General features: G+C 47.8%; 2 protein-coding genes across 7 annotated transcripts in view; one reads left to right on the forward strand and one right to left on the reverse strand.

Annotated features, from left to right (window-relative positions):
- Positions 1-6,027: 6,027 nt before the first annotated feature.
- On the reverse strand, positions 6,028-20,473 carry LOC147673110 (uncharacterized). Of its 3 annotated transcripts, none has more exons than XM_086946825.1 (4): positions 20,365-20,473; positions 17,990-18,188; positions 17,366-17,503; positions 6,028-6,233 (listed from the first exon to the last, which is right to left on the reverse strand). In XM_086946825.1, exons 2-4 carry the CDS (start codon positions 18,177-18,179, stop codon positions 6,130-6,132), a joined length of 432 nt encoding a protein of 143 aa, XP_086802951.1. In that variant the 5' UTR covers positions 18,180-18,188; positions 20,365-20,473; the 3' UTR covers positions 6,028-6,129. The 3 variants fall into 3 exon arrangements, with proteins under 3 accessions (XP_086802951.1, XP_086802950.1, XP_086802952.1); XM_086946824.1 differs by having other exon boundaries at positions 17,990-18,191; XM_086946826.1 differs by lacking the exon at positions 17,990-18,188 and having other exon boundaries at positions 20,365-20,446.
- A 27-nt stretch (positions 20,474-20,500) lies between these two features.
- Positions 20,501-27,323, forward strand: part of BABAM1 (BRISC and BRCA1 A complex member 1) — a 47,459-nt gene continuing 40,636 nt past the window's right edge. Inside the window, exon 1 of one of the 4 annotated variants that reach the window (XM_086946820.1) lies at positions 20,501-20,635. The gene's annotated coding sequence lies outside the window, so the exon portion shown is untranslated. Of the gene's footprint in view, positions 20,640-27,323 lie in introns of all 4 variants that reach the window. The other 3 variants (XM_086946821.1, XM_086946823.1, XM_086946822.1) reach the window with 3 other exon arrangements.

Genomic DNA, 27,323 nt, shown 5'->3' on the forward strand with positions numbered 1-27,323 from the left:
TTCCACATCTAATTAAATGGATATCTCATGGGCTTATGGTCTTTAACCCCTTCCATGCTAATGACAAGGTGAACTCGTCATGAGGCACACTGGAGCTGTGCTCATGACAAGGTCAACTCGTCATGTATAATGGGTATCAAGGATCTTCAGCGCAGGACGGGAAAACCCTCTAGCAGCCAAGGTGTTAAATCACCATCTGTAATAGATGTACAGAATTCTTTCAATGATCCATCTCCCTTTCATTCTTTCCTTGTTAAAAGTAACACTGTTTCTATCTGTTTGTTGCAAGATCTATTTTCTTATTCTACATATTGGTGTGTCCATACCTCTGCACCCTCTCTGTGATTAAAGATAGTAGTTCGTTACGCTTTTTATTTCCTATTACGGTTTTATTAAAATTACCTATTTTTTATATGATATTTCATACCGAAATCGATAGAAACTAACCAAATGGAAACGTCTGTCTATGTGTGGATTTACGTGAACTCAACAAGTGCCTGATAGTGGAAAAGTTCCCTCTACCTAGGATCGAAGAAATGTTGGCGAGAACGAAAGGAGTATCATGGTTTTCCACCATTGACCTCACGTCGGCATATCACCAGATCGACCTGCACCCAGCGAGCAGAAAGTACACCTCATTCATCACACCATTCGGGTGCAATCAGTTCCGCCGCATGCCTTTTGGCCTGGCCTCTGCGGCCGCTGTGTTCCAAAAGCTAATGCATCGCCTGTTCAAAGATCTACCAGGAGTCCAATATTTCCAGGACGACATCCTGATAATGGGATCTAATCAGGAAGACCATGACAGCAAACTGTCCAAAGTGCTCACGGTACTGCAAGAAAAAGGTCTCACGGCCGAGTGGAGCAAATGCAAGATAGGCATGTCATCTGTCACATACCTAGGACACGAGATCGGGAGTCAGGGCATACTCCCTAAGCAGCAGAATGTGAGAGCCATCAATGAAGCCAGAGCCCCAATCAACAAGAGGAAGTTCGGTTGTTTCTCGGAATGGCCGAATACTATAGTAAATTTGTAAGACACTTTGCCACAAAAACATATAAGCTTCGCCAGCTCATCAGAGACAAATCTAAATTTGAGTGGGATGCAGAAGCACAGTGCGAATTCGTTGCATTGAAGAAAGACATCAGCGAAGCGGTACCTTTGCAAGGCTATGACCCCCCTGGCAGCACCATCCTAACGACAGACGCCAGTGACAAAGGCTTAGGAGCAGTGCTTGCTCAGGAGAGAGTGGACGGCACCGTTGAGACCATCAGTTTTGCATCTCGGGCCCTATCCCCCACCGAACAAAGATATAGCGTCATCGAAAAAGAAATGCTGGCTGTCACATGGGCTATGGGGAAGTTCAGGCAATTTATCTGGGGAACCAGGTTCAAACTACAAACCGACCACAAGCCTTTGGTCAAGGTCCTAACGTCATCCGGCCACACCACGCATTGCCAAGATGACACTCAAGTTGTTAGACTACACATACGATGTAGAGTACCTGCCAGGGACACAGAACAAAGTTGCAGACTACTTAAGTAGAGCTTCCGCCATGGAGGAGGCCCCGGTGACCTCACCGGACACGGACGAGATGGTAGCAGACATGGTTGACACGGAGACGACGATAAGCAAGCAAGAATGGACCGAGGCGTACACGCATGACCGTGAGATAGCAGAAGTCAAGCGATATCTCACCTCTGGGTGGCCGGACAAGCGGAATCTAAAGGCGAAAATGAGAAAGTACTATGAGGTTCGGGAAGAGCTGTCGTTGAGTGATTCAGGCATATTCCTGTACCGAGGGGACAGAGTAGTACCGCCGGGGTCCATAATCCCTGCACTATTGAAACAACTCCACGAAGGGCACCTTGGTATCGTAAAGACAAAAATCAGAGTGAAACAGATGTATTGGTGGCCGGCCATGGACAGCCAGATAGAAAGGCAAGTGAGAGAATGTGTTCAGTGCCAAGGAGCGGACAAAATACTCTGGCCACTGAGACCTGCGCTGGGAGAATTTGACCGTCCCCAGAACCCGTGGGAGGATATCGCAATGGACATCCTACGACCTGTGCTCGACAACAGAGGCATCAATAAGTACCTGTGTGTGGTCGTGGACAAATACTCTAAATGGCCAGAGATAGATGTGCAAGAATCCATGGACACTGAAACAGTTCTAAAGTTCCTCACCTCACTGTTCTTGAGGGAAGGTATACCGAAGACTATACTGAGTGACAACGGCCCACAGTTTGTCTCGGACAAATGGGTCCGGTACATGAAAAGAAACGGAATAAAATCGAAGCACACAGCAATCTATCACCCCGCATGTAATGGACAAGTAGAACGGTTCAACCGAGTACTGATGGGGTCTATACAAGCAGCCATAATGCAAGGCAAAGATTGGGAGACCGAAGTCCAAAACATGTTGTGGGCATACAGGATTACCCCGACAGTACTAGGGTACAGCCCTTTTCAGATCCTAAGGGGCCGCCTTCCTTTCACGAGAGACAATGTAGTGTGGAGAGAGAAAACTGTGACCAGTAAATGGTCTCCAGCGGTGGTACAGCACAATTTGGAAAAAGCTCAAAAAGTGTATGCTGAGCACTACAACAGACGACGCAACACCAAGGATGTCTTTCTAGAAAAGGGAGAGTGGGTTAGAGTCAAACTCCCAACTCTTCAAAAGAAAGGTGAGAGCAAGTACAGTCAACCCTTACAAGTTAGAGAAGTGCGGGGTAGAGCAGCCTTACTCAGCGATGGGAAAGTATGGTCCCAAGACCGCATGGCAAGAGTCAACAGGATCATGAAGTGGCCGGTGATCAAGGAGGAGGAGCTGCAATCCGGAGGAGAAGAGGAAATACCGAGAGATGAAAGTAATCAGGAGGAAGGGCTTGCGAAAAGGCAAGAAGATGCGAACGAAGAATCACAGACACCAGTGGAGGCAGGAAACAACGAAGTCCCGACTGGAGACACGGAGAGTGGGAGCCAGGTGGACACTAGGAGTCTCCTTGAGGGAGGTAACTGTGAAGAATACAACCTGGTAAGGCGCACCCCCACAGGGAGGACAGTAAACCTGCCTTCCCGATTTAAAGACTACGACATGAGTGAACATTGAGATAGACTCTAGCAGTTGTTATTGTTTGTGTTTAAAAGGGGGGAGATATGTGGTGTTGCGCTCTAGCCTACGGACGGTAACGCGATGACGCGTCACGCAGTAGCTAGAGCGCGAGACGCGCGCATGCGCAGAAGCTACCAACTGAGAGGCGCGAAAGTTATCTATCGGCAGTAGCGACCGGAGCTTGTCATGGTTAGACGCTCGGCGCTCTATGGGAGGGTATATTCTTTTCTAGTTTAATAAATCTACTCCACAACGACAACCAGACTCAGTGTGCTGTGTGAGGACCAAATAGCATCATTACATACACGATATATATTTTTCCCATTACAAGATGGCCGCCATAGTCGCGCACCACGTGATTTGCGAGGGTGCGCGCTATGACAGCGTCTGAGCCTGCCCGGGAGAGTCTTAATAAGACCCGTGTTTGGGAGAGATGCTGAGCGGGGAGTTCTACGCTGAACACGCTGGTAACAGGTCCAGTAAGAGGGTGTTTGTGTACTTAGAGAGAATAGTTTAAGGAGCATAATGTGGCCGTCCTAAGAAGCATACATGGCATGTTTTTGGTGCAATATTGTGACATGAATAGGAGGGAGTAAAAGCACACGGCAGAACTAATTATTATACGAATCATGCACTATGAGTAGGCAGTGCGTGGGAGTGATGGACCCCTTAATGAGGGTGTTATAACCAGAGGTGGGGTGAATTTGAACACTAGTAAAAACATACAAAACTGGTGAACATACAGAAACGCCGTGGGCCTTGAGCTGGTAGTACATGTATGTATTCCATCTACAGGTTGACGGAGTGCGATTGGGACCAACAGACGTGGATGCGTACACGTTCTGTATACTTGTAAAAGGGTAATAAGACAACCAGTAACCAAAGACCCTTTTGTGTTGCCCGGCGGTGTCGCCTCTATGACCCACCAATATTAATCAATGAAGAAGCAGGCGCTGGAGACTGAAAGGCAGGAAACGAGGGTTTATTCTCTCCGGAGAACACATCAAATCGGACAGCAAGTATCGTCACGAGGTGCTCTAACCACGTCTCTGAGGCCTGGCCTCTTATACACAGGTTTATGATCTTTATTGCACGTAACACATTCTTGCAACACTTTGATATGTGAAAGAACATCCTCGGAATCTCCCCTTCAGGCCCGTTCCCACATACATTTACAGTTGAATTCCCCACCCCGGTCACAACAGGTGATAATTATCGCGCAGCTGGACATTCCGCCGATTCACGGAATGTGTGGAGTTTGATCGGATCTCAGAGTGGGGGCTTTTGATCGGCTCGAGGGTCTTTTGATGGGGAGGGGAGGTTTCCTACTGTACGGGGTAATAAACAGTATCCGCAGGGCCAGGTGGTGGCTTGGGAACAGAGAAGACAGACGGGCACACAGGAAAAGGGGGGGTTTGCATCAAAGGGCCTGAGACTATGAAAGGAATGAAGGGAGGTGTCGCGCTGGGAACAGGATGGGATTCTGAGGCAGATCTGCGCTGAAGAGGGGTTTATGACCCAAGGCATGTGAGAGCGAGGGGGTTGTCAGCGTGCGGGGTATGTCTGTGAGGTTAGGAGGGAGAGAGAGAGAGAGAGAGAGAGGCGCGCTGGCTATCAGCGAGGGGCAGAGGGGCCATGGTGCTCAAAATGGCTGCCGCTTACGCGCAAGGCATGTGAAAGCGGGAGTGATCAGTGCGTGGGGGTGCTTGTGTAGGTGAGGAACCGTGTTGGGGGTCAGGGGTGTGCAGAGGGTGGTTCTGGTCAAGGCAGCTAAAGTGGTGGGTGTGTGCGACAGAGTGTGGCATCGGGGCAAAAGGGAAGATGGCGTAGATAATGTTCACCAAACCGTATTAATTTTCCACAGTCCTCCCTTTAACATTTCTAAGACATCTTGCTGGCCTATTTCCTATCTAGGTCTACTGTTGTGGTCATAAGTAAGGAAGTGATAACCCAGGTGAAGGAACTGTACATAAACATCACATTTTTAAAATCTTTTCATCTGGTGGGCGGGCTCGTCGTTAAGCTTTGTTGCAGGAAAGTCATAGTAATGCAATATCAGACAAAAATTATGCAGTGAGAGCGTTGGGTACAGATCATAGATGCTTGTAGTCATTCGGAATAGGAGCCGATAGGTTACCACGTAAGTAAGTTCTTTTTGTACTCGGTTGGAGCATAGTCAATTCAATGGTGGTTGGGAGAGAAATGAGACATAGTAAAAACAATAATCAGGGTTCCCAGTGTCTTATGGTCGTAGACCATTATTAGTGAGTTCTCAGCATTCTTTGTCGTCTTCTGTTGGCACTGTTGAGCACCTGTACTACAATTCGTTCTTTAGTAGGAATGTCCATGTGGGTTGAGCCGTTGGAGGTCTGCGGGCAGGAGAGTGTCTTTGTTTTGTTTCGCCAGACCTCATGGGAGAAATGCGTTACGGTTTTGGAGCAGATGCATTTTCTTCCATAATCCAGAGTGTGGTCATTAGAAGGAGACAGAAAAGGATTGTGGTGAAGGGTGCAATTGTCTTTGAGTTGTGGAGTCTGTCTGTTCTTGGGTTTCTGTGGTGGGTATTTCCTGTTGCTTCCATCATCTTCAAGGTGCTCGGTACCGGGCAGAACCACATACTTCGTTTAGCTTCTCTTTGGGGTGACCCTTGGTGGTGTTTTTAGGTCACCGTTCTGAGATTTAACACAGTTCGTGGTCTACTTAGTCGGGGCTCCCTCCCTTTTGACGCAGGAAATACCCTTCTCCGGATGGCACAGTAGGATTTAGAGGATTTTGAAAGTTCAGGTGGAGGGAGGGGGGTGTGTGAATAGTCCTTATGGCAGGTCGGAGGAGGAGGGGATGGAGCAGGGCCAGATCGGGAACAGACCAGGGGGACGGAAAATTTTAGACAGGCGGGTCCATAATCACGTTCAGAGAGCGGGACTTTTCGGCACACGTCCGATCATAGAGCAGGGGCCTCAGGTCAGCCCTTTCCTTTAGTTTTGTCGAAAACAGTGCCTCTTCCTGCGACTCCTTACTGTTGTGGTCTCGCCTTGGCCTCCGTCGCCGAGGTTCCACGATCTGCAGTCAGGCCGCGTGCTCCCACATCCGGTCTCTTTCTCCTCCGACAGTGGTACCCTTAAATGAGTTTGAAAAGACAGTCTTTAGAGATTTTGCAGAGGAAGGTAATTACGTAAATCTATTTCTCTCCCAACACCAAGCAACTGGGGTAAACATCCGCTACATTGAGGTCTACAGCCAACGTATAAACAATTGATGATGGGTTTGCTGGGTTCCCAACAACTTCCCTTTGTGGCTATTTCTTTGGCGTTTTGTCGGTTTATTACATTCATTTGTCGTGGTACGAGGTCTGATACCCATTCATTGCATTAGTTTATTACAGTCATGTCAGTTCTCCTGGTAGAGACCCATTTACCTAGTACGAGTCTTGCAAGGCTAGACCGGTCTTCAGGGCTTTGTATTTTACGGAAAAGTGCAACGTGTTATTCACCATAGTCTGATAGGCATCCTTCTGAGGAATGAACATAGGCTAAACGATTCTCCATTACATCAATGCGTCCTATCTTTCAGCTGAACATCTTATTTTCAACAAGGTTTACTGCAACAAGTTCTTTCATTTTTCGATCTAATTTTAGCTTTGTAAACATCATTCTAAATTCTACATAGTTTCTTACAACCTGGCTACTTTATTAAAAACTCGGACTCGTGATGACTGTTCAACCCATCCTTGGGGTGAGCGAGGTCTAATGGGAAACAACTAGGAATATAGCGAACTGGGGCAAGGGACATTTTTTTTTTCAAACTCTCGTCCCGGGCAGTTGATACAAAACTGGGGGCATTCTGGGAAAACGGGGATGTCTCGATCACTTTTACTGTTTGGGCGTTGAGATAATTTCGGGACAGGGAAGGTCGCGTTTACCGGAGATATTTTATCATGGAGGCCACTGACAAATAGTTCCCTCAAAATGGGTCAGATTAGAGAACCTTAGTCGTCTTACCTGTCCCTTTCTTTTCGGTCAATCTAGGTTTCATCAATATTTAGCAGAAAAGGAGAGGTAGTCACGTGGTATCGATGCAATTTTTATTTAAGACAAATTTGTGCAAATACTTGTGGTATTTGGAGCCAATCAGGTGGTGCACCAGGGGTAGTGGTTCGCCAATTAGGTGCCAGTCGCTAGGAAGAGTGAAAGAGTGGAGGAGAGAGAGAGAGAGAGATAGAGAGAGGCAGATAGAGAGAGACAGATAGAGAGGGAGAGAGAGAGATCAACAATAGGCTAAATAGTACACGTGGTATGGAGAGTGGCCATGTACTATTTAGGCTATTCAGTGCATTACCCAACATGAGACATTTTGGGTTTGTGTTAGAATGTAGAAAGCATGCAGTTTGGGACGGAAGAGCATTAGGCCAGGTACATAAGGACATGCATTGAGTCGGGTGTCTTTAGGTGCCATCTTGCAGCGTAGGTCCGCTTCATGTATCGGACATGGCGTGGCTCCAGATCTTTACTATACCCTGGTCGTTATTCCAATGTAACCTGTAGAGGGAGAAAAAGGAAGAAAAGGGAGGGGGGACAACATTCGAGCATATCAAATGTACGGGCACGGAAGTTATTTACTTACCACATACTCGTACTTATCTTCTCGGGATATAATCCCTAGGGATTTGGTTTCTGAAGTCAAGGGGGCGGGCAGTGTGATAGGTTGTTCATGGGGAGTTCGAGGGTGGCATTATAGATCGTGTGTAGGGAAACGCTAAAAAGAGGAATCAGAGGCGCCTAGCGCGAGGTACCTGGTTTTGTAGATGTATCTAGCCATCGGGATCCTTAAATCATTAACAAAGCTGTGATGTTCTAAGGCATATCAGTTCTTCGGTCAACCCTGTCCCTTAGTACCTTCGAGCACCGTACCTTTATAACATTCTATCATTCACACTGCTTTACTTTACCCATTCTCAGAAGTCGAGGTCCTTCTTCATGCATTAGTTCCTGAGCCTAGTCGCATATTTGGAGGCAGCGTATCATACCTTTTGATTCGATCATCAATCCAGGGCCGAACAATCATTTTCTAATAACCTTGAAAAGAGAGCAAAACGGTTGCGCACAGAATAGCCCTCCCGACGATTCCCACATTTACAAAAGTATGCGATACCCGTTCATAGTTTGGAAAACCTTCATTTGCATAATCGTTCAGTAAGTAAATATGTGAATGCAATCGTATTTGGTCGGACACGGCGATGGCTGAAGCACATACAGTAGGGGGGCTATTTTGCAGTATTTAAAAACATTGAAAAACGTCTACTTAGTTATTTGCAAGAAACTAAAAACGTCTTTTAATGATTGAGGGATCATAGGGTATTTATTTCATAAATTGAAACACAGTCAGACTAATGGCAATCACATTTCCTAGATGTATACCGTGGGCGTGCGTCGCAAGCTACGTTATGTATCGGTTACAATAAATATCATAATAAATCGTACACTGAAATCAACATTTTAACGGGATCCTTTCAAATGTTCGCCAAGTGAACCCTCCTCCCTTTTTCGTCAAGTGTACAAACGTTCACATACATAACTCAGAACATCAAGTCTTGTTAGTCAAAGAACACCACGAGGTGTCCGTAAGTTCCTATTGATACCGGCGCCATTTTGGGCGATGCCGGGTTGGTTGCACCAGAATCCCTTTCGGCAGTTCAAAAACCTGTGCTAACAGAGGGCTGGTAATGTGGACCGTCGATCAAAAGGGGAGGGAGGTAGAATCTTCCCTACCAGGTCACGTTGAGGTTCAGCCGGAACTCACTCGAATTCGTTAGCCCACAATGTTCCCGGATGGTTCAGACTGAAGCTGGTGCTGACACGAGAGCACCACCATCTTGTGGCTATGTCGTGGTCGTTTCATTTGTGATCAAGGCAGTTGTTCCCCACCGGAAGCCTGTAGAGGCCGAGGGCTTCTGGGACTCTGGTAGAATCTTCAAAGCTGTGGGGATGTTGTCGGAGGTGGGGGCTCGTGCCCAGGCGGGCAAGCGCCCGAGTTGCAATACCGGACAAAGTTACTCCAGCGGCCTAGACCCGCCTTCCAGAGGGCCCAGACGCCATTTTGAGACCCTGCAGCCGCCGCCCTTCGTCGTGTCTTTCAGGAGTGGAAGAAACTTCTTGTGGCGACAAAGACAGAACACCATGCTGTTGGAGCAGGACATTTGGTTCGGGGCGTCAGGGTGCAGCTGTGGAGCCTCCACCTGGGGAGGTGAGGGAGGCTCGTTCGCACCGCCTCCCTCTCCCAGCGCATCCCACGCCGTCCCTTCGAATCAGGGGTGCACATGATGACCACCCTACACCCCTGACTCCGACTCTTGGGGGACCATTGTATGTTCGGTGCTGCACAAGTATGCCCGTCGGACATTGTATGTTCTGTGCTGCGAAAATAGATCCGCCGGACATTGTACGTTCTGTGTTGCACAAGTATATCCGTCGCCCGGCTGGAGGATTTCGGCGCCGGGCCAGGGCTGGGAAACCTCCTACCTGTGGAGGTGGGAGAGGCTCGTCCGCGTCGCCTCTCCCTCCCAGCCCCCCCTGCACCAGTTCAGCGGAGGAATTTGCGATGGCCGGACCAGGAGATACGAGGGAGGGGGTCATCTGCATCCGCCCCCTCCCTACTCGTGGCCCAGGGACGTCACCCCAGGAAGGAGAGTATGGGAAGACCATTTCATGTCGGTCCATGGAGCCTCCTGTACCTTCTCGTCGGCGATTTCCTTTGGTCTATGGCTGATGGCTGGCCCCGCCCCACACGTGCTGTGTGTTTCACCTTCCGGATGGGCGGGACCGTTGACTTGTTACATTTTGAGAACTTCCGGAGTGAGCGTAATATGTTTTGTATTGTTCCTATTAGTACAGTTTACTTTAAAGAATGTTTTTACTAGTTTTTCTATTTATCGTTGGTTGTGTGTTATCTTTATCGTAATTAAATCCTAAATTATATATCAGATGCTTTGGTTCCTGGAGTCCTTTTTCTAACGGGGGGTTGTCTACGCAGGCCTGTAATTGCTTTTGTTTTTCAGAATGGTGGGGGGCAACAGGGAGCAATCAGTCCCAGAACTCAAACATGTAGTTGAAATTGGTCTGACGAAATCTGTGCCATCGAGCATAATCAAACGTGGTGGTTCTATCCGTCCTGTCCGTGTTAGTCTGATTTGTTTTTATCTCGCGCCTTTTCCCTTTCTGCCGGCCTGTTATTTCTGTCGGCCCTCCGCTCTTACCTATGTTCTGTAGAGTCGGGCATTGGGCTTTCCAGTGTCCGAGACATTTACAAAAAGCACATTGGTTTTGCCTTAAATCTGTTCGTCCTGTGCATAGTGTCGGGGGATTACTTTTGGGTCGTTGTGTCTCGGGGTTGTCCTGTCGGCACATCCCTTTACACCGTTCTCTTTTTGTGTCTAATCCTCGGAACTGTGTCGTCGCTGGCCCTTCCTTTTGCCTACCAGACGTTTGGAGGGTTGTCTGCCGCGTTTCTTTACCTACTCTGACTTCGTCTCTTTCCTTTCGTTGCGTAGCTTCTTTGCGCCACATACCGAGACTATCGAGCATAATAGGCGTTGTCTTATTATTACGAAGGGCTATTTCTACCGTTTCTATTTTGTCTAAATCGAAGGATCCTATCAGTGGCCACTGTTTCTCTTGGTTTGCTTTGGTATACTTGTGCCATAGCTTACTATATATAGGCTATGGTGATTAATCCATACTTTGTGAACATGTCTTCATTAGGGGTGCCTTCCAGCGGGGCTAGATGGTCCACCTCTAATAAACGGTCCGGGCTGAACCAGCTATCCATCAGTGGGGAGAAGACAGGCATGACGGATCACAATGGGGATAATAGTCAGCACTACCTATCTTATCACTGCGTGCAAAGACTAAACAGAATATTTCTATTCTACGTTGTTTGCAGGCAGTGAATACATCAAGAACCAATATCGGGCAATCAGTGTTTGGTCAATAAATAAAAAATAAAAAATGGTCAATGGGGAGAATAAGTAGGCCCGCAAAGGTCTGCGTCACCTACCCTTTCACTATCTGCAAAGAGGGGGACCTATTCTTTCCTTTTTGCAGACAGAGAATCTCCAGAAAAATGATCCGTAACAGTTAATCAATGGGGAGGGGCAATTGATCAGTGGGGGAGAAAGATAGGCACGACGGGTGCGTTACCTATCCTTCACTGCTTGCAAAGAGAGAGCCGGTTGTTTCTCCGTTTGCCGACAGCGAAACTCCAAATAAATTAACAAAGAATAATACTAGTATTTTTCATCAATTATCAATCATTCCGCAATTCGTCGTGTTTATACGACCTTACCCGGACCGTATGGACAGTTTCTTGTCTTCCGAATTCAGTGCCCGATCGTCCTCTTCTTTTCGTACTCCTCGTGGCACTCCTGATGGTTCCCAGTCAGGACCGTAGATCACTCGAGAGAGGTCCGTTCGGAACCAGTGAAGTTCGGATGATCGGCTGTCAGACGAGGGTCTATCGGATAGGGTACCTTCCGATCGTTGCAGTCGTTCACTCTGTCGTCAGGACCTCTCCCGCTGGATCCACGAGTCGCTGATGGGCCCCACACTTGGGACGCCAATTGTAAAAGGGTAATAAGACAACCAGTAACCAAAGACCCTTTTGTGTTGCCCGGCGGTGTCGCCTCTATGACCCACCAATATTAATCAATGAAGAAGCAGGCGCTGGAGACTGAAAGGCAGGAAACGAGGGTTTATTCTCTCCGGAGGAGAACACATCAAATCGGACAGCAAGTATCGTCACGAGGTGCTCTAACCACGTCTCTGAGGCCTGGCCTCTTATACACAGGTTTATGATCTTTAATGCACGTAACACATTCTTGCAACACTTTGATATGTGAAAGAACATCCTAGGAATCTCCCCTTCAGGCCCGTTCCCACATACATTTACAGTTGAATTCCCCACCCCGGTCACAACAGGTGATAATTATCGCGCAGCTGGACATTCCGCCGATTCACGGAATGTGTGGAGTTTGATCGGATCTCATAGAGTGGGGGCTTTTGATCGGCTCGAGGGTCTTTTGATGGGGGAGGGGAGGTTTCCTACTGTACGGGGTAATAAACAGTATCCGCAGGGCCAGGTGGTGGCTTGGGAACAGGGAAGACAGACGGGCACACAGGAAAAGGGGGGTTTGCATCAAAGGGCCTGAGACTATGAAAGGAATGAAGGGAGGTGTCGCGCTGGGAACAGGATGGGATTCTGAGGCAGATCTGCGCTGAAGAGGGGTTTATGACCCAAGGCATGTGAGAGCGAGGGGGTTGTCAGCGTGCGGGGGATGCCTGTGAGGTTAGGAGAGAGAGAGAGAGAGAGAGAGAGAGAGAGAGAGAGAGAGAGAGAGAGAGAGAGAGACGCGCTGGCTATCAGCGAGGGGCAGAGGGGCCATGGTGCTCAAAATGGCTGCCGCTTACGCGCAAGGCATGTGAAAGCGGGAGTGATCAGTGCGTGGGGGTGCTTGTGTAGGTGAGGAACCGTGTTGGGGGTCAGGGGTGTGCAGAGGGTGGTTCTGGTCAAGGCAGCTAAAGTGGTGGGTGTGTGCGACAAAGAGTGTGGCATCGGGGCAAAAGGGAAGATGGCGTAGATAATGTTCACCAAACCGTATTAATTTTCCACATACTGGTGGCTGCAGGTATGCCAGAAAGTGGCAACCACCAGGTAAAAATTCAATGTCCAATGAGCAAATTGCAATGCATTTTTGTTTTTTGGGGGCAACTACTGATTAGGGTCACTCTGTGTTTGTTGTTCTGGGTTACGTTTGTGTCTGTGTTCCACAGGTTCTGTGGCTGTGAAGTCACAGTAGGGTGTGGACTGACCCCTAGCCCTGAAGAAGTTGCCAATAAACACTGATAGGCAATGAAACATGTTAGCTTCATATATGTTAAAACGAAGCTCAACAGTAGCTTTTGGTTTTTAATATGAGCAGACACCCAGCAGCGAATAAAATTGATCATAGTGCTAGTGGTGCCTAGCTTGTTTTTAGTGGGTCGGAACATCAAATTCAGGTGTTTCAGCCTAGGGGGTCGGGTTGCAGTTATTTTTGTGTAGTTAGTTTCACTCTTGAGTTACACACATTATTCACACATTATTTATTTTTAGGTGGGAAGGCACCGATGATGAAAAGTGGAACACACTGACGAGTACCTGTCAGCAGTTCCCTGGTGGTCGCTTCCGTGAGGTTCCTTCCCTCCTCGCACACACTTTTTTAGAACACCCTTTTAAGTTGAAGGGGGTTTGAAGTTGTGGTCACACAGACATAGTCAGGATTTTAAGAAAGGAGATAGGCACACCTTGTTAGTACTGCAGACATGTCCCGTACTATGAACATCCTCACTAATTAAGGAGGTAGGTGGTGTTTGAAAGACCCCATCAGACAAGGGGCAGGTTTTGTTGATAATAGTAATGTGAGTGGAGGGCAACCTGCGCCCGTTTTCTCTCTGTGCTCCTGTTGTGGAATGGGCCATGCAGCATGTCCCTTGCATGGGTACCAAGCCTCAAAAGTCTGCATGCTGACACATGCCAAGGAGCAGCTGCTGCTTTCAAATCTAACCCCTTGTCACATCAAACTGAAATAACCAGTGTCCGTAAACTAAGCTCGCATTGGCACAATTGCTGTTAAAGAACTGCCACCGGTTTCCTGGCGCCCCCCGTGGGGCTGACAGCCCTTGTTGAACCTCAGAAACGTAGGCAGCAGGCACTACAGCCCGCCCAGCTGTCAGTAGGGCACAGGCGGTGACGGGGACCACCCACTGCTCAGTCTGCTCACCAAGGCCCTACTCTGGCTGCCCATGGGAAAGTATCATGGCCTACCCAGCCAGATACAGCCTTCACCGACACCTGCACGACCGAGACACCCCTGGTTAGCCCCGACCAGAGTACCGCCTGCTGTAGGAGAGCTCGCAGAAGGGACGTGTGGACTCCGCAGCCAATCAGCACTTCAGACTCCTGTGCGGTGGCCTTGGATTGGCTGAGAGCACCGCAAGGCTCCAATCTTCGCCCCCCCGTACACATAAGGAGTACCGCCCAGAGTACGTTCAGCCGTGTCATTGGTTGTTATGCGACCCGGAAGTGCTAACACCTGTTAAAATATGAAAGTGAGATATTAAACTGGATTCAGGGGGTCTGTCCGTGCAACTAGCGGACCTCAGAAGCCGGGATTATTGGAGGTGAGATCTTCAGCCACTGCCCGGGGTGGGAGCGGACGGGGACTATAGCGCCTGCTGAAGCACCGATGAAGGCACTAGGGTTACCAAAGGGAGGCGTGTAGGCACAGGGGGATAGGTTAGTGGGTATTCCGTGCAGAAGTGTCCCAGTGACCTGCACCCCACACCTCTAACGCCGGCCCACCTCCAGCTTCTCATTCGGGCCAATAATGGGACTGCTCCCAAAGCCTGCGCAGTAAACACTGCTGATAACTAGTGAACCGAGCATGAAACCACACATCCAACTCGGCTGCTGTTATTTTGTCTTTTACTACAATGTCTTTTATTCACTTATATTTATTTTCACCCTAACATTTGTTTTCCAAAAATTAACACCTGATGATTTTAAGCATCCCTTTTACTACATACTTTCATAACCACTTTTCAGTAGTTATAGTGGGATAAAATACACCCTGTGGCATAACGATGCAATTCAGTGAGTACATAGAGGAACGAGGTCAAAGGCCGAGCTCATTTATAAGGTGAAGGAACTCCGAGGAGACTTGCAATATTCCTAAACTGTACGGCAGTGGTTATTTATACAAAGTAATACGCCGTGACTGCATTTCCCTTCCTGGTAACCGCCTCAATTCTTGCTGTCTTGCTTTTTCCTGTCCATCACAGACAAGAAGAATAAGAAGCATTTGCAATGTAACGGATCTCGTATTTACGCGAGTTTGAGCTAACAGCATTGTAAATGACAATGCCTTTTATTCACGTTTTGGGTTTGAAGCATAAATAAAACGCATTGTCATTTACAATGCCAATAGCGCAAACTCGCGTAAATGCGAGACCTATTGCATTGCAAATGCTTGTTGAAAAGGGAACAGCTTCTGAAAAACGTGTTTAAAACAAATTGCATCTGGATGGGCAGCATGGGGGTGGGAACAATTCCCATGTCAAAAAGGAAGATCATCCTGGAGTCATTCTGGACTCATCTGATGATTACAGGCAGGTTATTCCTGCAATTATCTGGGGAAGTCATCCCTAGCCATCCTGAAGTATGCCTATAGGACGAAAAATGTAAATGTGACGACGAACCTAGACTCATCACAAAAACTATAGTAGGATGGTGTTCTGATGACTTCTACTGGCAGGGAGTGATTACCTTTTACAACTCCACGAATACTAATTGACAACTTCAGGATGAGTGAGAATTACTCCAGGATGGGTTCTAGCTAATTTAAGGATGGCTGTCAATTATTCCAGGATGATCCTATAACCGCTCCAGGATGGAAGTGGATTACTCTGGAATGATCCCATGACAATTTCTGGATGAGTGTGGATTATTCCTGGATGATCCTATGACAGCTTCAGGATGGCTATTGATTACATCAGAATGGCCCCATTATATTTTCAGAAAGAGTGTTGATTACTCTAGGACATGGGTACTCACAAACTTTCTCTCGGGGGCCAAATTTACAGTGTGGTTTGTTTCCGAGGGCCGCACCGGTGGGGGCGGGGTCAGTGGGGGAGGGGGCGGGGCTAGATCAACAAAAAAACCTATGACCATGAGGTTGATCACAGGTCCCTGCAGCGGATGCCTTCTTCGACTGCGCCACCACACCCGGCATACACACATCTATCTCCCTCCCTCCCTCTTTCTCTCCATCCCTCGCTACCTCGCCCTCCCAATCCCTCGCTCCCTCTCTCCCTCCCTCTCTCGCTGCCTCTCTCCATCCCTTGATCCCTCTCTCACTCCCTCCCTCCCTCTCCCCCTCCTTCTGTCTCCCTCCCTCTGTCTCTCTCTCTCACGCCCTCCCCCTCTCACTCCCTCCCACTCCCTCTCCCTCACTCTCACTCTCACTCCCTCCTTCTGTCTCCCTCCCTCTGTCTCTCTCACTCCCTCCCCCTCTCACTCCCTCCCCCTCTCACTCCCTCGCCCACACTCCCTCTGTCGCCCTTACTCCCTCCGTCGCCCTTACTCCCTCCGTCGCCCTTACTCCCTCCGTCGCCCTTACTCCCTCCGTCACCCTCACTCCCTCCCTCCGTCACCCTCACTCCCTCCGTCACCCTCACTCCCTCCGTCACCCTCACTCCCTCCCTCCGTCACCCTCACTCCCTCCGTCACCCTCACTCCCTCCGTCACCCTCACTCCCTCCGTCACCCTCACTCCCTCCGTCACCCTCACTCCCTCCGTCACCCTCACTCCCTCCGTCACCCTCACTCCCTCCGTCACCCTCACTCCCTCCGTCACCCTTTGTCGCCGCCCTCCCTCTGTCTCCCTTTCTCTGTGTCCCTCTCCCTCCCTTTCCCTCTCCCCTCTCTCTCCCTCCCTTTCCATCCCTCCCTCTGTCTATGTCCCTCGACCTCCCTCTGTCACCTCACCCTGCCTGTATGTCAGACCCGGGTGAGACAGCTTCCTGACACACAGCCGCACCCAAGCACTTCACAGGTCGTTAAAGGCCATTTGAATGCTAATGAAGCTTTGTTGTATTCCACCTCATCTTAGGCCCCTGCAGCTCCACTCTGGCTAAGTGAGAATCGCCTGGCCCCCACAGAGCAGCAGAGACTCTCAGAGTCGCGCTGCAGCAGAAAATCTTTAAAAGAAAAAAAAAATACATTGGTAGGATGTCTGCAAGGTCCGCGGGCCGCCAGGGAAGGCTTGCCGGGCCGCCCCTGCCCAGCGGGCCGTACTATGAGTACCCATGCTCTAGGATGACGTGGTGAAAGGGAGGCATGTTTTTGTCCTTGATATTTGGATTTAAGCGGGGACTCCAAGACAAGTTCATTTTCACGGTCTGATGCGTCATTTTTAGTTGTGGATTTTTGATGAAGGACACTAGCCATCCCTGCTAAAAGGGCCAGGTTTTCAAGTTTCTGCAAACTCATCCGCGAACTTGCATCACCAGGCTGAGAAGTTGTGCTTTCAGCATGAGCTTTGTTACCAACTCTTATATAATCCAGTCCACTCTGCTTGGCTTTTTTGTCCTTGCATCTTTTCTCTGCAATTTCTTCCTCTTGTAGTTCGCGTAACCCCCTCTTAAGTCTACCAGTGCTTACCCGATTGCCACAGTCCATTAACATCTGCTTTTCCTCCAGTGCCTTGAAGTAACATCTGTTTTAGACCCTCTGTTGTGGCAGAATAGCTTGCAATTAGCTCTTGAAAAATATCCTGAATCATTAGACACAGTTTCTTCACTAAAAAAAAAAAGCAAGAGAAAAAAAATATATATTTACATATAAACTTCAAAACAGATAAAAACACATTGACCACTTGCAATATATATTCACGCTCTAGCCATAATATTTAAATAAAGAGGTATTGATAATAAAGGACAAATGTACAATCTATCCATAACCAAGTAAGTTTTCCTTAATAGACAGTACACATTGTAAGCCTGAACTTGAACCTCCTGAAAAAAGTTGCCTAAATAAAATAGTTTATCCAAAAATGGCTGCCTTATAGTAGTGCCACAAGCTAAACGTTTCAGTCCTTTTCATAAGTGTTACATTTGTCTCTGGAGAGCAATCCAATGCATATGTGGGGACATTGCATGTTCATTTTTACTGTCCATTATTGGATTAATTAATCACAAATGTAGGTTTTTACTGAAACAGGTTGGTAATTTGTACCGTTATCCTGCAGTTGCAAACTTATTATAAAGGTTTACTTATTGTGCTTACCAGATGATTGGAACAGAATCATAGCTTTAAAATCTCTCTCTTCAGTGATCGGCCGACCAGCTTCATCTAGATTTTCTACCAGCCATTTACAAAGAACTTCCCCGGGATTGTCCAAAAGCAGGAAGTCACCATCTTTTCGAACACACACAGAATGATCGCAAGTGAAAAACAGGACGTTGAATGAAACCATGATTATGTCCTGCTAGATATAAAAATCAGGAATTAGTTTGTGTGTGGTTTAAGTTTCAGAGGTAAAATACAAAGCATATCAAACTGATTAACAGATTTAATTGGAGAAAAGCACCCCAAAAAGTACACTGACCTGGTGCAATTTCTATCTAATATGCCTAGATGTTGGACTACAAAGAAGAAGTGTTTGAGCATGCACTGAAGGCCATTGAGGAAATTACCTAATAATCAACTTTATTTTTGGAGAGCCAGAGTGTATGCTTAGGTCTTGCTGCTCAGGGCAAATAGTAATAGCAAAGTAGAGGCATTGTGAGAGAAATAGAAGAACTATCAATAAGTGAACTTTCACACGGGGTTTTGTGACGGGAAAGTTACCTATCCCCACAGATGCATAGGGAGTCAGATGCCTGCTACCCTCTGCCCACCAGCACCCCAACATGAAAGGACAAGCGTTAAAAATGCAATAGGTTTCACCTTTTATTAAGCTAAAGGTATTAGCTTTGCTAGTAGTATTGTACGTTAATTGTGCAATATGTAATGGCTTTATAAATGAAACAAAAAGACATTACAAAGGCAAATACATAAAGCAAAAGCATTGGCATAGCCAATAGGTCTCCCCTCTTGGACCTTATAAGTGTTTTGCCAGAGGTGTTTGGAAGTTTGGTAAGAGATGCAATTTAACAAAGGGATCCCATACCTCGTTGACACATGCAGTACCCGCAGTTCAAACGAGAAGAGGGCATGGGGAAACCTCTTAAAAAGATCTCAATCAATGGGGAAGGCACGCGTTACTGCAACTTGTGCGTGCTTTCACCGTATAAATATTTAACACATGATCCTCCATTAAGGCAGATAGATGATTTACCGCGTCTCAGCCGCTGTGTAAACACCGCCACCAGGACACGCAGGCTCCTGGGGCCGAGTGCCGCTTGGCCATTATTGAAACCCAATGGGTGGAATTAATAGGAAATATTAATGCGATTTATCTTAGGGCTCGATCCCTCTGCCTCAATACTTTAGCAGTAGGTCAGGTTGTAACTGGATAATATATGGCTGGGATCGATAGTGGCAGATGTAACAAGACCGGCTTCATTTTTACAGAGATCTTAGCGGTCAAGGTAAATTAGCGCAAACAGGGAATACGTAATTGGCCCTGTCTTAATAATATACACAAACGAGTTAAAAACATTGCATGCACATGGAACGAAACCAGAATGATAGCCAGTTTTGCGAAAGTAGATATTGCAAGATGTTGGAATGCGTCTGACTACGTTTCCTAAATAGGGGGTAAACCTCAATCGCCACAGGCAACCAGCCCTTTCAATTACACAAATAGCAAACAAAATAAGGAACCAGCATTACAACGGCCAAGTTATTTGAAGCATTTATCCTTATGCTTTGAAACGCATCCATGAACACTGCCAGTGTTTTAGAAGATGTGCTGCTCTGCACACTACACAACTTGGGGAACGTGACCAGGATTCAACAATAGAGCACACATTCATTAAGTAATGAAAGCTCACTACAAGTTGCAAGGACACAAGTAATGCTCAACAATATACAGTATTAACATAAATAAATGCGTTTAGCCTTCTTTGATTGACAACTTTTAAGTTGATCGAAAACTGTTCCATTTGGTCGAGAATCTAGAATACACGCAGGTGCACTTGGAACCAACATGGGACCTAGAATACACGGGCAGTGATTTATTTTTCCTTACGGCGAAGAACTTGCTGTAAAACACATTATTTATCCTTTTTTGCAATTTTCCACAACTTACACAGGCACGCACTACGTCACACATACACAAAAATACACATGCTCAAACACAAAAGGTGCATATTAAACAAGCAGGCAGGCTGATACAGACAAACATCAAACACACATAATGCACACACATTGCAACACAGGCATTCATTATAACACGTACGAAGCACACACATGCAGGGAGCTGCGTCTGAATTTGGCCCCTTAATGAAAACTCGCGCTTTCCGAAAAAGGAGGAAGCTGGTCTGGGACGGAAATTGAGCAGCTGGGACCGAGAGCGGAGGATCGATGCTGCTCTTTTTTAAGAAAGGCAGCGCTATGCATGGGGGCTCTGACCCAGGATGGGCGCGTGCAGATATAGCGTGGAGCTTGCACCGATGGACTAACATCTACCCCCTGGTAGCAGCTGCAGCACTTACCTGAGTATACGCTGGAATCGATGAAGGAAGTGGAGTTGGAAAAATAAAGAAACCGATGCCAATCCATGTGTCCCTTTTCCATTGCACTCACGGCGGTCTTCGATCTTGCCGCAGAACAATGACGTAACTTCCGGCGCTCCCGGATGTGCGTAGGCTTTTGCAAGAGGAATCCTCCGGCTTCAGGTATATTTATAAGCAAATGGGAGACAGCTGCTCTCCATTGAGGACCTGCGGTTCGAGTCCCAGCCGGCCGGCAGACTGTTGGTTTACAGTAGGTGATTTTGGCATTGTGTTCGAGGCAGCTGTGCTTTTTAAAAATGTATTTTAGTATTGTGATGGAGTGAATTCGGCAGTCACCATGACGACAAAGCTTGTTTTCCTTTGCAAGACCTATTCCTCGGGCCATGAGAAGGTCTGTCCGCAGTTGTTTAATGAGTCTAACAATTGGATTCCACTAAACTATGAGGCAGATTTACAAGAACCTTGCGCCACTTTTGCGTCACTTTTCCCATGTTAAAAGTGACGCAAGGGGCTTGTAAATCTGCCCCTATGTGTTTATGGTAATACTCTATGAAGGAAGTGCAGCCTGGGGGGTACAGAAAGTATCATTTGCAATCACAGCAGCGCCTCCCGGCATTCCGCATTCATAAACAGTTTGGGGGTTTGTAGGGCTTTTGGATTTTAGGGCGTACATGGTCATTTTAGGGTGGGTTTGTGTTTTGGGGGGCCAGGTGTAATTTAAGGGTTTAGAGCATGTTTGGGTTTGGGGTGCGAGGGTTAATTTTAGGGTTTAGGGTGTGTTTGGGTTTTAGGGTACAAGGGTTAATATTAGGGTTTAGGGTGTGTTTTTGTTTGGTGTGCAAGGGTTAATTTGGGGGTTCAGGGTGTGTTTGGGTTTTGGGGTGCCAGGGTTAATTTTAGGGTTTAGGGTGGGTATGGGGGTTCAGGGCGTGTTTGGGTTTTGGGGTGCCAGGGTTAATTTTTGGGTTTGGGGTGCAAGGGTTAATTTGGGGGTTCAGGGTGTGTTTGGGTTTTGGGGTGCCAGGGTTAATTTTATATTGGGGATCAGGGTGTGTTTGGGTTTTGGGGTGCAAGGGTTAATTTGAGGGTTTAGGGTGTGTTTGGGTTTTGAGTGCAAGGGTTAATTTGGGGGTTCATGGTGTGTTTGGGTTTTGGGGTGCCAGGTTAATTTTAGGGTTTGGGGTGTGTTTGGGTTTTGGGGTGCAAGGGTTAATTTGGGCGTTTAGGGTGTGTCTGGGTTTTGGGGTGCCAGGGTTAATTTGGGCGTTTAGGGTGTGTCTGGGTTTTGGGGTGCCAGGGTTAATTTGAGGTTTTTGGGTGTGTTTGGGTTTGGGTGCAAGGGTTAATTTGGGGGTTCAGGGTGTGTTTGGGTTTTGGGGTGCAAGGGTTAATTTGGGGGTTCAGGGTGTGTTTGGGTTTTGGGGTGCCATGGTTATTTTAGGGTTTAGGGTGTGTTTGGGATGCAAGGGTTAATTTGGGGGTTCAGAGTGTGTTTGGGTTTTGGGGTGCCAGGGTTAATTTTAGGGTTTAGGGTGTGTTTGGGTTTTGGGGTGCCAGGGTTAATTTTAGGGTTTAGGGTGTGTTTGGGTTTTGGCATGCAAGGGTTAATTTGGGGGTTCAGGGTGTGTTTGGGTTTTGGGGTGCCAGGGTTAATTTTAGCGTTTAGGGTGTGTTTGGGTTTTGGGGTGCAAGGGTTAATTTGGGGGTTCAGGTTGTGTCTAGGTTTCGGGGTGCCAGGGTTAATTTGAGGTTTTAGGGTGTGTTTGGGTTTTGGGTGCAAGGGTTAATTTGGGGGTTCAGGGTGTTTAGGTTTTGGGGTGCAAGGGTTAATTTGGGGGTTCAGGGTGTGTTTGGGTTTTGGGGTGCCATGGTTAATTTTAGGGTTTAGGATGTGTTTGGGATGCAAGGGTTAATTTGGGGGTTCAGAGTGTGTTTGGGTTTTGGGGTGCCAGGGTTAATTTTAGGGTTTAGGGTGTGTTTGGGTTTTGGGGTGCCAGGGTTAATTTTAGGGTTTAGGGTGTGTTTGGGTTTTGGCATGCAAGGGTTAATTTGGGCGTTCAGGGTGTGTTTGGGTTTTGGGGTGCCAGGGTTAATTTTAGGGTTTAGGGTGAGTTTGGGTTTTGGGGTGCAAGGGTTAATATTGGGGTTCAGGGTGTGTTTGGGTTTTGGGGTGTAAGGGTTAATTTGGGGGTTCAGGGTGTGTTTGGGTTTTGGGGTGCCAGGGTTAATTTTAGGGTTTAGGGTGTGTTTGGGTTTTGGGGTGCAAGGGTTAATATTGGGGTTCAGGGTGTGTTTGGGTTTTGGGGTGAAAGGGTTAACTTGGGGGTTCAGGGTGTGTTTGGGTTTTGGGGTGCAAGGGTTAATTTGGGGGTTCAGGGTGTTTTGGGGTGTCAGGGTTAATTTTTGGGTTTGGGGGCAAGGGTTAATTTGGGGGTTCAGGGTGTGTTTGGGTTTTGGGGTGCAAGGGTTAATTTGGGGGTTCAGGGTGTGTTTGGGTTTTGGGGTGCAAGGGTTAATTTGGGGGTTCAGGGTGTTTTGGATTTTGGGGTGCCAGGGTTACTTTTAGGGTTTAGGGTGAGTTTGGGGTGCAAGGGTTAATATTGGGGTTCAGGGTGTGTTTGGGTTTTGGGGTGCAAGGGTTAATTTGGGAGTTCAGGGTGTGTTTGGGTTTTGGGGTGCAAGGGTTAATTTTAGGGTTTGGGTTTTGGGGTGCAAGGGTTAATATTGGGGTTCAGGGTGTTTGGGTTTTGGGGTGCAAGGGTTAATTTGGGGGTTCAGGGTGTGTTTGGGTTTTGGGGCTCCCAGCTGCAGGAGGTCAGACGTTTATCTGCAATTCATTGTGCAATTATCCAACAGTTTGCATTTTTCTGGAAAACTGAAACCAAAGTGGTGGACGTGCTATTTAAATAGACAAGCAATTCCTGTTAAAATCACCAGACGCAAAAACATCTTATTGAAAACACAATAGTACCTTTGAAGTATTCAGATGCTTATTTTCAAATCACCCCAAAGTCATCAGGAACAATGTCATCTTGTTAAGTTATCGGAGAGTCATTTAAAAGTCATCCTCAGATCATCAGGAATAATGACACCTTCTGAAGTCAGCAGATACTAATTTTCAAGACATCCTTAACCACATGCGTGCAGGGGTTATTTTTGCGCTGTGCGGCTGTTTTCGATTAACCGCGATACATGACGAGCTCAGCTCGTCATCAGCACACGAGCATCGAAGGGGTTAAATCATCACGAATAATGACACCTACTAAAGTCATCAGATACTCATTTTCAAGTCCTCCTCAAATCATCAGGCTGAGCTTCTGCAGCTTGCTGATGACTTCAAGAGCTTGATGATGTCTGATGACGTGTAAATGACTTCTAAGGTAGTTGGATGATCATCCAATGACTCTGGGATGGCTTCTAAAGTAATCCTGTTTGACCTGGGTTGGGAGGTGGGCAGGGAAGCAAGAGAGCAGCTTGAGGAGAGTGCGGTGGGGACAGTGGTCGAAGTGGGGAAAAAAAGTAGGGGAACTGTGGGTGGAGAATCGGGGCGGGAATAACCGAAGATTGAATCAGTGGGCGGAGTCAGGGACCTGGCTAGAAATAGCAAAACATTCCAATTTTTAGTACGTTTAGCATTTCACTGACCAGTTACAGCTTATAACGTTGTTTAATTAAAACAATGGATAAACATGTTTGAGGTTTAATTCAGGAAAAAGCAAACACTCATAGGGAATACAGGTTTATGTAAAGCGTGTGAAATATAAGCAGGAACAACATGTTACCTTAATGCTTTTACTCAATGTTCAGAAATCCATGATTATTTTTTGTGTCCAAACATTGAGGTCATGAATACAGGGCTCCTCATGTACACATGGGTTAAGCAGGGCTCAGAAGAGAAAGGAACTCTTCAGGAGAATCTAGACTCACGGAAACCCACAAAGGCTCCTTCATATTCACGTCAGCCAGCTAGCTGCTCAATCATAATATAGCAAAAAGAACAACTGGTGGGCAGAATGCAGAACAATATCAGACATTCACCCCAGTACAGAGATCTGGGCCTAAATCCATTGTTTCTTTGCTCACCATGCCATTCCAGTTTGGACCCAGCCATATGCAAATCAGTCTAGATTCTGCGCCCAATGGGAACAGTCCTGCCCCCTCCCTTCTCCTGCCCCCGTCACTTCTCCTGCCCCCGTCACTTCTCCTGCCCCCGTCACTTCTCCTGCCTCCGTCACTTCTCCTGCCCCCGTCACTTCTCCTGCCCCCTTCACTTCTCCTGTCCCCTTCACTTCTCCTGTCCCCTTCACTTCTCCTGTCCCCGTCACTTCTCCTGTCCCCTTCACTTCTCCTGTCCCCTTCACTTCTCCTGTCCCCTTCACTTCTCCTGTCCCCTTCACTTCTCCTGTCCCCTTCACTTCTCCTGTCCCCTTCACTTCTCCTGTCCCCTTCACTTCTCCTTCTCCTGTCCCTTCACTTCTCCTGTCCCCTTCACTTCTCCTGTCCCCTTCACTTCTCCTTCTCCTGTCCCTTCACTTCTCCTGTCCCCTTCACTTCTCCTTCTCCTGTCCCTTCACTTCTCCTGTCCCGTCACTTCTCCTGTCCCGTCACTTCTCCTGTCCCGTCACTTCTCCTTCTCTTGTCCCGTCACTTCTCCTTCTCTTGTCCCGTCACTTCTCCTTCTCTTGTCCCGTCACTTCTCCTTCTCTTGTCCCGTCACTTCTCCTGCCCCGTCACTTCTCCTGTCCCCGTCACTTCTCCTGTCCCCTTCACTTCTCCTGTCCCCTTCACTTCTCCTTCTCCTGTCCCTTCACTTCTCCTGTCCCTTCACTTCTCCTGTCCCCTTCACTTCTCCTGTCCCCTTCACTTCTCCTTCTCCTGTCCCTTCACTTCTCCTGTCCCGTCACTTCTCCTGTCCCGTCACTTCTCCTTCTCTTGTCCCGTCACTTCTCCTTCTCTTGTCCCGTCACTTCTCCTTCTCTTGTCCCGTCACTTCTCCTTCTCTTGTCCCGTCACTTCTCCTGCCCCGTCACTTCTCCTGCCCCGTCACTTCTCCTGCCCCGTCACTTCTCCTGTCCCGTCACTTCTCCTGTCCCGTCACTTCTCCTTCTCCTGTCCCTTCACTTCTGCCCCGTTCACTGCTCCTGCCCCCGTCACTTCTCCTTCTCCTGTCCCCGTCACTTCTCCTTCTCCTGTCCCGTCACTTCTCCTTCTCTTGTCCCGTCACTTCTCCTGCCCCCGTCACTTCTCCTGCCCCCGTCACTTCTCCTGCCCCCGTCACTTCTCCTGTCCCGTCACTTCTCCGTCTCCTGTCCCGTCACTTCTCCTTCTCCTGTCCCTTCACTTCTCCTGTCCCTTCACTTCTACCCCGTTCACTGCTCCTGCCCCCGTCACTTCACTTCTCCTGTCCCCGTCACTTCACTTCTCCTTCTCCCGTCCCTTCACTTCTCCTGTCCCCGTCACTTCTTCGAGTGGAGGATGGGCACATTTACTTATTTTGCTTGGTGTGCATCAGAGGTTTACTGCAAAATGGGGGGCATTCTAATTTTCTGACTACTCCCTTGGTTGGATGGAGCAATGAAGGCCGCTCTTTTAGGGAGTGCAAAGCACACTCTCATCACGTGCTGCTTGCCATTATAAGTGTAGTTCAAAGTTCGGGGCATTTTGATTTTCTGGCTTCTCCCCTGAGCAGAGCCTCACACCTTAAAGGCCACAGGTTCGCAGAGGAGGGCTTAAGATCACGTTGTCCTCCAGTTAAAGGGGTCTGGCAGTTTAAAGGAAAACCCCGTTCTCTTTATCAAGACCTGTATTTCGAACAATCCCCAAAAATAGGCACCCCACGATGTTCCCTTGTTCAATTACGTCTGCTGGGTGTTGAGACTAATGTAATATTCGCCGGATTTCCCCTTTAATACATCACGTACCGAGCAGCAAAACACACGTATAAAAACACAGCTTAGAGCACTCAGCAAAATATATATTCCATGAAACGCATTAGAAGAAGCAAGCACCCTCGGGCACGCCTTTGACAGCCACAAGTGTTTTTACAAGTATACTGTCTATAAAAATAGCTTGATCGAATGTAATGCTTTTCCTCGCCTCCTCCGCGTCGTCGACGTCAGGGTTGTGTTTTCCAAACAGCAGACTACATTGCCCACAGCGCACCTCTCACGCCCCAGCGGGATTGTTTTAAAGTTTTGACTACACATTTGCGGACCCATCTCGTATATTTGTTGCACAACGAGCCATGGCCTGACCAGAGACACCTCATGCAGATCTCACTGGCATGTGCTAAAGGCAGGCAGCGGGTGGCGCATTGTCATTCCAAAGGGGATAATCAGCCTCAATCGGAATGACAATGGGCCTCCCACAGTCTGTGCGAGCTCAGGGAGGGGCTGCTGCAGCCTCTGGAGTTCAACAGAGAAGTGCGAGCAGCCCCTGGAAGCAGAAAAAAAAGTTATAGTTTTTTAGTAGGACTATTCTCTCCGTCCCGGGATGCTTTTTTCAAAGAAAGAAGTAGGGGAACGGGCTGAAATTATTTTTAGAAGTAGGGGCACGCCGTGCCCTTCCGTCCCCGCCCACTTCTACCGCTGGGTGGGGAGGAAATTGATTTAAAAAAGCCCATGTCATGGACAAAACGGAGCTCTGGGCTGGGGGAAGACTTAGCAAGACTGAATGGGTGGGTTTCGATATTTGAGGGGAGGAAGCCAGAGAGAACTAGATAACCTATGCAGGCTTCCAGGTATCTCTTTTGGTAGACGGGGCAACATGTAGGCCTTGTTTTTCAGTTACTTGCTCAGTTCCTTGCCTAGTGGGTCAATTGGCTGCTACAAGAGGCTTGAATGTCTGATCACCTGCAGTGATCTGGCAGTGTCAACTGCTGCCAGATCACGTCTTGTTTCTTACTCTCCTAATGGACTAAAGGTAGAGCAGCTTTCCTT

This window comes from Lissotriton vulgaris, chromosome 12 (assembly GCF_964263255.1).
Source record: "Lissotriton vulgaris chromosome 12, aLisVul1.2, whole genome shotgun sequence".
NCBI lineage: Eukaryota > Metazoa > Chordata > Amphibia > Caudata > Salamandridae > Lissotriton > Lissotriton vulgaris.